General features: G+C 35.2%; 1 protein-coding gene across 1 annotated transcript; it reads left to right on the plus strand.

Annotated features, from left to right (window-relative positions):
- Positions 1-10969: 10969 nt before the first annotated feature.
- LOC103562676 (olfactory receptor 8U9) lies at positions 10970-11929 on the plus strand. The gene has a single exon (XM_008537797.1). The coding sequence runs from the start codon at positions 10970-10972 to the stop codon at positions 11927-11929; it is 960 nt and encodes a 319-aa protein (XP_008536019.1).
- Positions 11930-13334: the final 1405 nt, after the last annotated feature.

Raw genomic sequence — 13334 nt, forward strand, 5'->3', positions numbered from 1 at the left:
TAAACTTTGTGGATTCTCTAAAATTCTTCCTTTCTCATTATTCTAAGTATGACTCTTCTTTAGTGTGTGAAAAATTTATTCTATTGTGATAATATTAAGCATTCACTGGACCATGTTCATGCAAATTCTTTATATCATTAGATGAAAAAAAATTAATTGATTTGCAAAATATCTTGTTCTGTTTTCTGATAGATTTTTTATCAGTGATTGTACACCAAAATAAACTGTACAACTTTGAACACATAGAGGCAACTATATTATATCTCAGACTTAAATCAGAATTGAGTAAATCTATGTGATAGTATATGAACGGAGTATCATTTATAAAATGAATGTAACCATGCTGGGCATTTCCAAAGAATAAGCAGAATAATCCATCTTTGAAATTAATCTACTAAAAATATTTGAACCTGGGCCTGCCCTGGTGGCCTAGTGGGTAAGTTCATCATGCTCTGCTTCAGTGACCTGGGTTCAATTCTTGGACATGGACCTACACCACTTGTCTGTCAGAAATATACTCGATTTCATTCAGACCCTCAGATAGCGGGCCTAGAGAGAGAATTTTGCAACATTCAATATGAGTGTTCCAGTTTCTTCACATCCTAACACTTCACATAAATTTCATCAGTCCTTTTGATTAGAGTCATTCTAGAGGGTATGTAGTGGAACCACATTGTGGTTTTAATTTGCATCTATTTAATGGTGGAAGATACTGAGCATGAGCACTCTATTAAATCTGTAGCTGTTCATATACTCTGTTGGTTATACCAACCAGCACTGTGATCTCACTCCGTCTACAACTTTGGGCTTTTAGAGACAAATCACTGAGATCATGTTTGGCTTGAAAATACCTCTGATTATGAGTTTTTTCAAGCCCTACTCCAAACAAATCAGCCCATGTCTATCAGCAAATCTGTAGGTATTCATGACCACCTCAACAGCCACATTCTTGGTATCTACCCAAAAGATTTGATTTACTCAAAATAAAATTTTGTTTATTACAGCTATGTTCATAATTGATAAACACTGGAAGCAACCAAATATACTTCTATAGATGAATGGGTAAAAAAACTGTGATACATCCATACAATGGAACACTATTCAGCAATAAAAGAAATTGACCTATCCAGCCATACAAAGACACTGATGAATCTTCAAGGCATGCTTCTAAGAGAAAGAAACTAGCTTGCAAAGCCAACAATATTCTTTTTATATGACATAATGTAAAAGGCAAAACTATAGAGATAGTAAACAGATCAGTGGTTGTCAGTGGTTCAATGGTAAAATAAAAGGGTTAAATAGGTAAAGCACAAGGGTTTTATTTTTCACTCTAGTGAAACCGTTCTGTAGGAAATGCTAATGGTGGATATGTGACACTGCCTTTTTCAAATACCCATAGAGGTTTATGGGCAAAAGTGTAAATCTTAATGAATGCAAATATTAAAACAAATCATTTAAGAGGTCAGAGGAACCAAAAATGGAATGCAGAAAGTGACAAAACTATCTACCAAATTAAAAATGTGTGAAACATTTCCATGAAGGCAGTGGAGTGAAATGTATTGAGCTAAGTAACATTAGAAATGAGTAGAGTATGTAAGACAGAAATGACCGTATGTAGTCCTGTATTCTAGTTACAATGTTAGCTCTCATTTGGATATGGTTTAATAATTCTGGATCCATTATACATGCATACTGGAATTAAACAAGTAAATGGATGGCACATATCCATTTACTGGGGGCCAAGTTTTTCACTGTTAGGGTGGGAGGTTGCAGAATAGCAATGAGAGGAAACCAGAACGATCAGTGTGATAATGGATCAGTGTCAGAGTCATCAGCATGAAGTCATGTACAGCTTAATACAGATACCAAGGTTTCTAAATGAAATAGTTATAGATATGTATATCCACATGAGTTAGTATACACATATATATTTCCTTGCTCTGCTAGCTAATAAGGGCTAGAAGCTTGACATCTCACCAGCAACAAATATATCTACTGCCCAGATATTAGATTCTAATAATACTCTTCAATGTAAGGAACCAGAGCTTTCTTGAGACTTGACTGATTTTAGGAATTGACTGGAAATGTATAGAATGAGTCCAGAGCATATTATAGTGTCTGAAAGTAAGGAAGTGGTAAGAAAGAGAGGAAGGAAAGAAGAAATGAAGTTAAGAAGGAAGGAAGGAAAGAGATAGATGAAGAAAAAAGAATGAATGAAAGAAAGAAAGGAAAGCAGAAGAGAGAAAGAAGGAGAGAAAAGAAAGAAAGAGAAAAAAGAGAAAGAAATAGAAGAAAGACAGACAAGAATGGAGTATGTCAAAATAACACAGGAGCCAGTTGAAAATGTTTCCCATGGCCAAGGCAGGACAATGGGAGTAACAAAATAAAGTAGAATTTCAGAGCTGAATTATTATCTCAAGTGTGAAATGTTTCCATGATAACATACCGACATAAATCAATGATTGAATAAATTATTAATAGGGAAAAGCAGTCAAATCCCACAGGCAGAAGAATTTCAAACAATTTATGTAGATACTCCACCCTCAAAGAGGGGGAGCAGAACCCTCCACTCCTTGTATCTAAGTTGCATATAGCAAACTCCTTTCCAAAAAGTGTAGTATGGAAAAGATAGAGAAGTAACTTTGTAGCAGAGAAACCTGACAAACCCTCCCTCAGGCGAGCAGTGATAAGTCACATTGATAATATGTACTCTTGTTACCATGTGATGAGAATGTCAATTCACTTCCACAGTTTTGCTCCCCAAAACTTATTACCCCAATCTAATCATGAGAAAAACATCAGACAAAGCCCAATTGGGGGACATTTTGGAAAACACTTGATTCGTACAACTCAAAAATATCAATGTCATAAAAAGCAAGAAAAATCTGAGAAACTGTGACAGCCAAGAGGAGACTAAGGAAACTTGAGGATCAAATGCCATGTTCTCTCCTGGATGTGATCCTGGATTAGAAACAGGTCATTGGGTAAAAAGTAAGAAAATCTGAATAAAGGATGTACTTTAGTTTACTAACAACAACAACAAAATTAAAAATATCTGATATTCATCAAGTCATTCAGGTATCTGAGTCTTACTGTGGCATGCCCAGCTTCCCTTCATTATCAGAAAATGGACTTCTAATTCATAAATAAAAATCTGAAAAATGTACCATTATATAGAACCAATTCTGGTATTTTCTTTAGCACAAACACCTGGGCATCTTTATTCTGGGAGAAGAAAGACAAATGAACAGATTGGGCCATCAGGAACCATGGATTTGACCCCTGATAGAACCACATGACATGAACGACATTTTGGAAATTTATTATTCTTTCTCTCTAGGCTTGCATCTACTCATGGGAATAATTACAATACTGTGCTAAAACATATTTTGTTTGTTTATTATTTATATGTTTATTTTTCAAGAACTAATTTGTTCCCAAATTAATCCTAAAAAATAATACTAATCAGCATACTGCTCTGGCTGATTGGGGTGGCAGGCACAAAGCTTTGGTGAATTGTCTGTCTTACACATTTTTCCTGATATCCTCCTCTCAGGGCACTCTGCAGCACTCCCTGAGTCACCCCCACAGAATCCTATTACTGCTCAAAACACTACCAGGCATTAAGAAATCCTAAAATCAAAAAGGGAATTCTGACTCTTGATAGAACGACTAGCTGAATTACTTTTGGTAATCCATTATTTTCCTCTTTAGGTGTGAGTTTCTTATTGGTAAATGTTGAGATTCTTCTAGGTGTATGTCTTTCTTTTTTTTTTTTTAAAGATTTTATTTTTTCCTTTTTCTCCCCAAAGCCCCCCCGGTACATAGTTGTGTATTCTTCGTTGTGGGTTCTTCTAGTTGTGGCATGTGGGACGCTGCCTCAGCGTGGTCTGATGAGCGGTGCCATGTCCGCGCCCAGGATTCGAACTAACGAAACACTGGGCCGCCTGCAGCGGAGCGCGTGAACTTAACCACTCGGCCACGGGGCCAGCCCCTAGGTGAATGTCTTTTTTATTCTTTTACAGAATTATTTTTTTCACAATTGAATTCTTAATATTATTATTAATAATAATAACAACAATAATAATTACAACTACTCTGGTAGAATGAGGCGCTAGGCACAAAACTTTGCCCAATTTTTCTTACCACATTTTCCAGACATCTTCCTTCAGGTCACTCAGCAACCCTTGAGTCATCTCCACAGGATTATATTATTATTCAAAGCATTGTCTGAAAATTGTGGGAGTAAGTACTATCTATCATCCCCTGAAACCAAATAATTCTCTGATTTTCACCTTCTCATAGGCATCTTAGGAGCACTGCTTTGCTACTGGAGGTCTCTCTCATCAGTATACTCCTACCCCATGGTTGAAGCTCCTCCATTCCTTATAACAATCAATGTCCACTTGGACCTCCAATTGTAAACAATTATTTTAACTGAAGTAGTACTCATGAGAATCTAAGGTCCACTATGGCTTCTACCATCCTGTAATTTCTAAACTCTAACATTGAAAAGAAAATGCTGTCTTTTAGAAAATTTGAGATCTGAATGGCCAGTATTGCTTGGAATGTGATTGTTATTTTCCAAATGTACACAAGTAAAACTTTTCTTTAATAACACTGCTGGAGAAAACATGAACTTGTGAATATTGTGGTAGGAGTCTCATTTAAAATTTGATTTTGTAAGTTATTGAAATGAGATTAATTTTAATGACATGCTTGGGGAACCAAGATTTCCATTGTCAAAAGTTATCATAAGTTGTTATAATTTATTCCACAATATGAGGGAGTTTTTAAACAGCTATATTAACATATTTACTTTACTTGTAAAGGTTCAAGCCCCAAGTTCTCACAGATCACTCTTAAGTGACAACTCAAGAGGGAATGTGAGATAAAATTATCCTGATGGTACTTTCTCATTGGAGATGCCATGAAACATTCTTTCAAGCTCTCCTGGACTTTAAATTGAACATCAAGGGAGTAAAAGAAAAAATAAATTCCAAAACTCACTCTGCACACGTGAAAAACACAATATTGAGGAACATTCTCCAGTGGAGGATTGGAAAGAGTACTGTATACATATTAAGCTAAATGTGAGTTCATTCTGATATCATCCACTCTAATCCAGTATCACAAGATTCACTGTAGACTTAATTTCATGCTAATCTGTAAAGTTCCTCTCCAACAGTGGGAAACCTGGGCCCCTCGACTTCAAAACCATTTAATTATTTGTTCAGCTCCAATATACAACAATTTCAGAGTTCTTAACTCAAACCTCCATGAGAAACAAATTTTCAGACTATGATACAGAGTTTATGTATAGTTCCTTTTGTCTATAGTTTTACAGTTTCTAATCAAAACACCACTGTCCAAAGTTACTTAAGTGAGTTAATCCCTCAGTGTGTTCAAATCAAACATTTATAAGGCAGTTAGATACATTTATCATAGTATGGATCTCTTCCTGGCATTTGCTGGTTAACTTGTCATTAGTTGACTCATAAAATTTACTCTTCGTAATGTACAGTTCTATGCCTTTACAACAAGTGAGTAGAGTCAAGTAACTGCCACCTCAGTAACATGTGGGACAGCTATTTCACCCTAAAAGTTTCCCTGTGTGTCTCCTAGTCAAATACTCTCCCTTCTCCCAAACTTTGATCAACTCTGCAGAACTCTTTTCTCTAAAGATTAAGAAATGAGAGGATAAAACGTTTACTGGGAAGAGCCCTTAATAATGTATATAAAACTAACTTTGAAAAAACTTTATAAAAACACAAGCTTAACAAATTGTGGTTAATAACTTCTTTCCATTGTCATTAGAATTCAATCTAATTTATTTATATTCATAAGTGTATAGAAGATTTCTTCTTAGTTACTTTTCCAATATCCCAATACCAGGTACCAAGTCATGGCATTTTATAGCAAGAGTAGGGCATTTATGTATGTTTGCAAGCTTAAAACAAAACTAAGTACTGCATTTTATAAAATAACTGTTTAATATTTCAAACATAGTTACTGCTTATACATATACTCTGATTAACACTGATACAATGTGGTCATATCAGGCTGTGTTTGCTAAGGAATTGCTGCTTTTTCCGTTTCAGTGAACCAGGTGTGTTAATGCATCACTCACAAAAAAATTCTAGATACTGATACTTCCTGCTTATTATACTGAAGTGTAGAGTTATAGTTGGGAATTTATTTCATATGATACTATGTGGCAAATACTATATTCAAAGTCAGTATATGAAACAGGCAAGTCCACCCCTGTTTTCCTGCAAACCATATTCACAATACTTTGCTTATCCATCATCAAATTCAGAGTCCCAGGGGATGTAAGCTTCTTCTTGCTTTGGAATCCAGGATTTGTACCGAATGCCTTACAGATCCTCTCACTTACATATTTTAAGGTCACTGTGTATAAACACAGTTGTATTTTTCACTTCTTGTCTATTTGGATCCTCTAGAAGATATATCTGGGGTATCTGGTGCATCCTCAGCTGATTGCTGGGCTCACTAAATTACTGGGAAGACAATAGAAAAAGCATTATATTGGAAAAGAGGAAATAATTCCATAATTTATTTCCTCTCCCCCAATGACAAAACATTTTTTAGTGTAGAGGATTATTTCATTTCCACAGAGATGTTGTCTTTGTCCTCTCAAGCTGCCGTAAGAAAATCTGTAAACTGGGTGGCTTAAACAACAGAATTTATTTTTTAACAGTTCTGGAGGCTGGAGAGTCCAAGATCAACGTTCTGGCAATTCGGCTTCTGGTGAGAGTTCTCTTCTTGGTTTCTAGGCATCCACTTCTCACTATGTGTTCACATGACCACTTCTTTTTTAGAATGTGTGGGAGGGGAGAAAGAAAGATTGAGCTTTGTTGTCTCTTATTATAAGGGCACTAATTCCATTAAGAGGGCCCCACCCTAATGATCTCTTCTAACCCAAATTATTTCCCAAAGGCTCCATCTCCAAATACCATCACACTGGGGTTAGGACTTCAACATAAGAATTTTGGTGGTGGCAGGTGGGGTGGGGGGATTACAACTTAGTCTATAGCTGATGCATTGTTCCACAATAATTGTTAAAAACATATTCTTCCTGTGCAGCTCCACTATGGCCACTGATTGGCTAAGTAAACAATCTAGAAGAATGCTCTATAGACAAGGTCAGCAAGGAAATTAAGTACTAACAGCTAGAGAAAACCTGGGAGAGGAAACAAATACTTCATGAGCATTTCAAAGAGTAAGACAAAGAGAGAGCATTATGTCTTAAATGTTCAGGGATAGGTTCTTGGGAGAGTTTTCTATTCAGTTCTTTGAAAGACATGTTGTAAGAAAGTTCACAAGGCAATTCTTATCTTTCTTTCAAAGATAAGTAAAACTCCTGTCACTAAGCAACAACACCACCACCATGGATAATTAAAACAATAATAAACAAATAATAGCATTTCAAAAGTTAGGGAACTTTGGGAGAATGCCAAACTAAAGAAAGAGTTGCAGAGGTGTGGTTCTGCAAAACCAGAGAATAGTTAATTGATAGTTACTTGATCTCCAGCCTTCCTTAGGATCCCTATGGGGTGTCGAATGTAATTTTTCTGATGATCTTAATTGTATCATGCTCCTAAGAAAGATCCCTTGAGATAGAGTCACTGACAAAACTGTGCAGCTTTTTGCTCCTGAAACGCACTTGCAGAAGAAATAGGAACACATCCTACCCAGGTAGTTTCATAGACTGTATTTAAAACTTGAGATCTAACTGGGTCTTTAAAAGATGAGATAGACTAGAATGCAATCAATTTTAGAATAAAACATTTTAGGTGGCATTTTCTGAAATAAAGGTAAAGAGTGTTTCCTCTAATTTTATTTCAATTATGTACATATATGCCATTATATGAAATATATTTCTTATTAGTTTGCAATAAAAGAATAGAGATAGACTAAATTATAAACCCCAAGATAGACTCTATTAGACCATCCGGAACTGTCAGACACTTAATTGACTGGATTGTAATCTATGTCAAAACTGCCATTCCCATTTTTGTAAAATCTAGTCATTTTACCTGGGATGAGAGGTGAGCACATTAAAATCAAGTCATCAGTATATTGCTTAATATTCAGATATAAATAAAGAACACTGATTATGAGTAAGGGAAATAAATGTCAAAATATTACTCCAATACTTAATTTTTGCTTCCCCATTACCAAGCATCTAGAAGGGGCTACATTAGGAAATGAATGAAAAAGGCATGGCTTCCACACATGTAGTCTACATTCTATCAAGAGAAGCAATATGTAAACAGATGGCTGCTATAAACGTAAGATGATACTTAAGTAGTTACATATAAAATGTTTCTGGAACACAGAGATGAAAACTGGTGGGTGTCACAGCATGGAAATTAGAAATCAGGGAGGTCTTTATAGGAGAGGTGGGATTTTGATAGGCTTTGAAGGATAAGTAGGAGTTTTCTCTCCAATGCTTCATTCACGTAGAGACGAACATAGTGAGAAGCACTTAAAGTAGCGAAGTATCTAAAGGCATATTTTAATTTAGGACTGCAAAATGATTATTCTAATTAATGTAATTATTATTAGATTATCATCAAAGTGGATGTTCTTTACCCATAGAATGTGGTGGAAACATGCATACATACACACTGAAAAATTATTTTTGATTTTTCTTCCCATGCTTTATGAGAACATCTACCTTCCCCTGGTGTATTCTTTCATTTGTTTCCTGATATAACAAAATATATCAATTAGGCTATACACTTCTCTTTTCTTAATTTATTATTTTCTGAGAACTTATTTGAGAAACTAAAATTGTAAGACACTCTTCTCTGTCTTTAATTTAAAGGCTATATTATATATTATTTATAGCTATCTGCATCCAACAGTTAAGGATTTTCTGTGTTTTTCTTTTTTGGTACCCTCCGTATTAAAGTCCTGGAAGTATCTCACTCTGACCCGTGACACTGTCTACCCTGCTGCCAGTGAATTTTGAAAGTGATTACATTGCCTTCTATGTTTATGTACCTTTTAATGTATCAGGGGAGCACCATTATTTTTAAATGCATTTGTGTCTGCCATGTTTTGGGGTAAATAATTTTCTTTTTAATATTCACAATCCTTTTAGATATAAAATAGCACCTTTTATAGGTTAGGGAATTGAATAACAAACTAGATTTTTGACATGTTAAAACTTATGTTACTAAAGAGTAACAAAGGCAAATCAAAATACAGTTCTCCCAATTTTGACCTTTCTACTATAAATGAATATGTACTATATTTCTTTCTGCTATATCCTGCTTGGCTTAAATCTCAAAATCTCACCTTTCAATAGTTATCTATCATTAGAAAAGCAACTGTTAATTACAGAAATGCTAAATGTGCTAGAAATTCCACTGCTTTTCCTTTCTCATAGATATAACAGAACAAGTGAAGCCAAATGGAAATTTTACATTTCCTCTTTAAAAAGGAGATTGTCTGTGTTTTATATTTCAGCAAACAAGCCAAGAAAGTTTGAATAATTTGACTAAGGGACACAATTACTAATACATGGCATCACCATGAGTCAAACTCTAGGGTCATATATTTTTTAAATGTCATGCCATACTGCCTTTTAATAAGAAAGATCATTATCATGATAAGGAAATAAAGTTTTTAATGTCGCATTAGGATAGAAGAATCTAAATGCATGGGCCAACTATCGTGTAAGACTGTAACTGATTATGGACAGAAAGCTTGATGGTATAAAGAGTTAGGATAGAAAATTCAGTCCCATTCACCAAGTGTTTTCTGAGGACCTGCTGAATCCTGACTATAGAAGAACTATATAACTTTCATGTTATATTGTTTCATGTTATATTGATATTCATATTACAGTTATAAACAACAGTTCAAAAAATAGGTAAAACATATAAAGACATTCCAATTAAAGTAATACAATAGTGAATTAAAAATGAATACAAAAATAATCCAAATCTTATGTTTTTAAGTAAATAATAAAGTAGCAAGAGCCATGCAAATTGACATAGATCTATTAGAAATTAGATACCATTTTTAGTCTAATTGAGCAAAATTTTTTTATATTTGGAGTGATTCATTGTATTCAATCAGGCAAGTTAATGCTTTATGTATAAACATATCTATGAAACACTGCATCAGGAAACAGTTGGAGAAATTTAAGCATTAAATGATAGAATAATTTGGGTATCTAGAGAACACTATAGTGGGTGGGTTCCTGCATCAGAAAAACACAAGTTTGAATTCTAACTGTGCTGCAGCCTAGTGTCTGGGCTTAATTCAGGCGCTTAATGTATCAGACTTCTCTTCCTTTTCTGTAAGATGGGCATATAAGAAATGAACTAAACACCTAGAAAGCATGTCATTGTGCCTTTCATAAAGTTACCCATTCTTAGTATGTGCATAATTAGCAGAATTATAAAGATTGTGTAGGTACCACTGGTGACCTCTCCACACTAAGAAATGACTATAGAATAGACAAATAGAGCATTCAACATCTGTCAGCATTGCAGCAATGTAGTTTGCATCACACAGGCACGATGACAGGACTATCAGAGGGATGTTACCGTAGAAGATTCATTTTCCTTTATGTTACTAATGTTAAGGTTTCCTCAACAGAAACAATGGTTTTGAAGTTTCAAAAAGTAACGTTAAATTTGAAATAATATAATACACAAGAATTTCCAGCAGAGAGCCACTGTGGACTGAATCTTTGTTCAGCTCTTAACTTCATAAATGCAATCGATTTGTGTGAGAGAAGGAAGTTTTTCCCACAAAATATCTTATTTTGCTCTTTGTCACATCCCCAGACTCTAAAGACACTAATAACTTTACTATTAGTAAGTTCATATTAACAATAAAACTTTTTCAGAATTTTAAGCTTTAAATTTAATTTAATTCAACTGGATTTCATTCTTCTCTCTTTATCCAGATGCACCAAAGATACATGGCCCAGATAAATTGCACTCAGGTGTCAGAATTTATTCTCGTGGGCCTCACAGACCGTCAGGAGTTGAAGATGCCCCTCTTTGTGATATTCTTATCCATCTACCTCTTCACAGTAGTAGGCAACCTGGGTTTAATCCTAGTCATTAGAGCAGATGCAAGACTCAACACACCAATGTACTTCTTTCTTAGCAACCTGGCTTTTGTCGATTTCTGTTACTCTTCTGTCATTACACCCAAAATGCTTGGGAATTTCTTGTACAAACAAAATGTAATCTCCTTCAATGCATGTGCTGCTCAGTTAGGCTTTTTCCTGGCTTTCATGACAGCTGAGTGCTTGCTACTAGATTCCATGGCCTATGACCGATATGTGGCCATTTGTAATCCTCTGCTCTACATGACTGTAATGTCCCCAAGAATATGCATCCAGCTTGTGCCTGTCCCCTACAGCTATAGCTTCCTGGTCGCACTGTTTCATGCCACCCTCACCTTTAGCCTCTCTTATTGCCACTCTAATATCATTAATCATTTCTATTGTGATGACATGCCTCTCCTGAGGCTAACTTGCTCAGACACTCATTCCAAACAGCTGTGGATCTTTGCCTGTGCTGGTATCATGTTCATTTCTTCCCTTCTGGTTGTCTTTGTCTCCTACATGTACATTATTTCTGCCATCCTGAAGATGCGTTCAGCCGAGGGGAGGCGCAAGGCATTCTCCACATGTGGCTCCCGCATGCTGGCAGTCACCATATTTTATGGGACCCTGATCTTTATGTACTTACAGCCAAGCTCTTACCATTCCCTTGACACAGACAAAATGGCCTCAGTCTTCTACACAGCGGTCATTCCCATGTTGAACCCCTTAATCTACAGCCTTAGGAACAAGGAGGTGAAAGAGGCCCTGAAAAAAGTTGTCATCTATAGAAAACAGACTTTTGTGTTCAAGAAATTAAGAAAGTGACTGAATAAATAAAAATGGAATTTTCTTCATCGTCTAACATTTTTCCTCAAGAAACTATCAAATATGTGATTTCTATATATCTGTTCACTACATAAAGACATTTTCTAAAGACTTTCACTCACACTGAGACTTCAGATGTAAAACTAACCATAAAAATTTACCCCTGTTCTTTTGCTTTTCACATGGAAATGTGTTAAAATAATTAATTCTCTGGTCCTTAAGAATTTGTAGCAATTTTTCCATTTCTGAAATGAAGAATTGCATCAAAAGCCATTATCTGTATATATAACTAGTTACAGGCAGAACGGGGACAAAATTGCAGACTCTCCACCCCTCCAGAATCCCCGGTTCAGGATTCTCTGGCAGCATTAATAATTTCTCACGTGAGATTAGTGGTTACCAGGGGAAAGGGTGGGTGGGGAGTGGGCACAAAGGGTGAATGGGTGCACCTACAACATGACTGGCAAACAATAATGCACAAGTGAAATTTCACAAGGTTGTAAACTATCATAATCTTAATAAAAAGTAAAAAAAGTGAAGATGCATAGTATAAACATTTTCTTCTTGATTTGCTAATTTCTTGAGAAAAATTATAATAGCATTTAACAAATTGTGTTTACTAATGAGAATTGTACTTCATCTTAACTTTACCTATGTCATGGATTTAACGTGAACTTCTATGGACTTAGAACACTGGTTTCCTTTCAAAAGACTAACTCTTTAAATTAACTGCTTTTTTTATGCTTATGAGACCTCATTATATTCTTTTTTCTGGTTATCTAAAAAAATTAATAGGCGCATTATACATTGGAAACAACTATACTCAAAGTAATTGAAACTTGAGAGACCACTTTGCCAGTCGCAAGGATCCTATGCAGTTACACTAGGCAAACCTTGGGTAAGTTGGTCATTATTGATTAAGGTACAGCTTATGACACAATGAATTCAGCAGGCAATATAGCTTGGTGAAAATAACATGAGCCTTGAAGTCAAAGAATGTTCTCAGGTCCCAAACATGGCGTTGTACTATGTGTGGGCTCTCACATGTTTATTTATCAGTTAAATGAAGAAATGTTACTCAGTTTGGAGTCTTTTTTAGGATTAAACAACATGGAAAAGGGTAATAGTCAATGGTAGGCATTTGCATATCATCTCTCTTTCTTTTATGAACCTAAAGACCTCAATTCTATTTTCAACTCTACTAATGAACTTGAGGGTGCAATTTATAAATAATTACCACACACAGCTGGTAACTGTGATGTAGACAATATATAGATATGTATGGATATGTTTTAAATAAATGGAATAATTTTACAATTCTCAGTACACAGACAATGGTTTTGAGTTTGCAACTCATGCATATCATTTAATATTGTTTTTCTATCTTGGGACCATTCAAATAGTT

Source organism: Equus przewalskii, chromosome 11 (assembly GCF_037783145.1).
Source record: "Equus przewalskii isolate Varuska chromosome 11, EquPr2, whole genome shotgun sequence".
Taxonomy (NCBI): domain Eukaryota; kingdom Metazoa; phylum Chordata; class Mammalia; order Perissodactyla; family Equidae; genus Equus; species Equus przewalskii.

Bases quoted from the DNA above. Each gene is read 5' to 3' on its own strand.
- LOC103562676 (XM_008537797.1), top strand. From the start codon at position 10,970: ATGGCCCAGATAAATTGCACTCAGGTGTCAGAATTTATTCTCGTGGGC.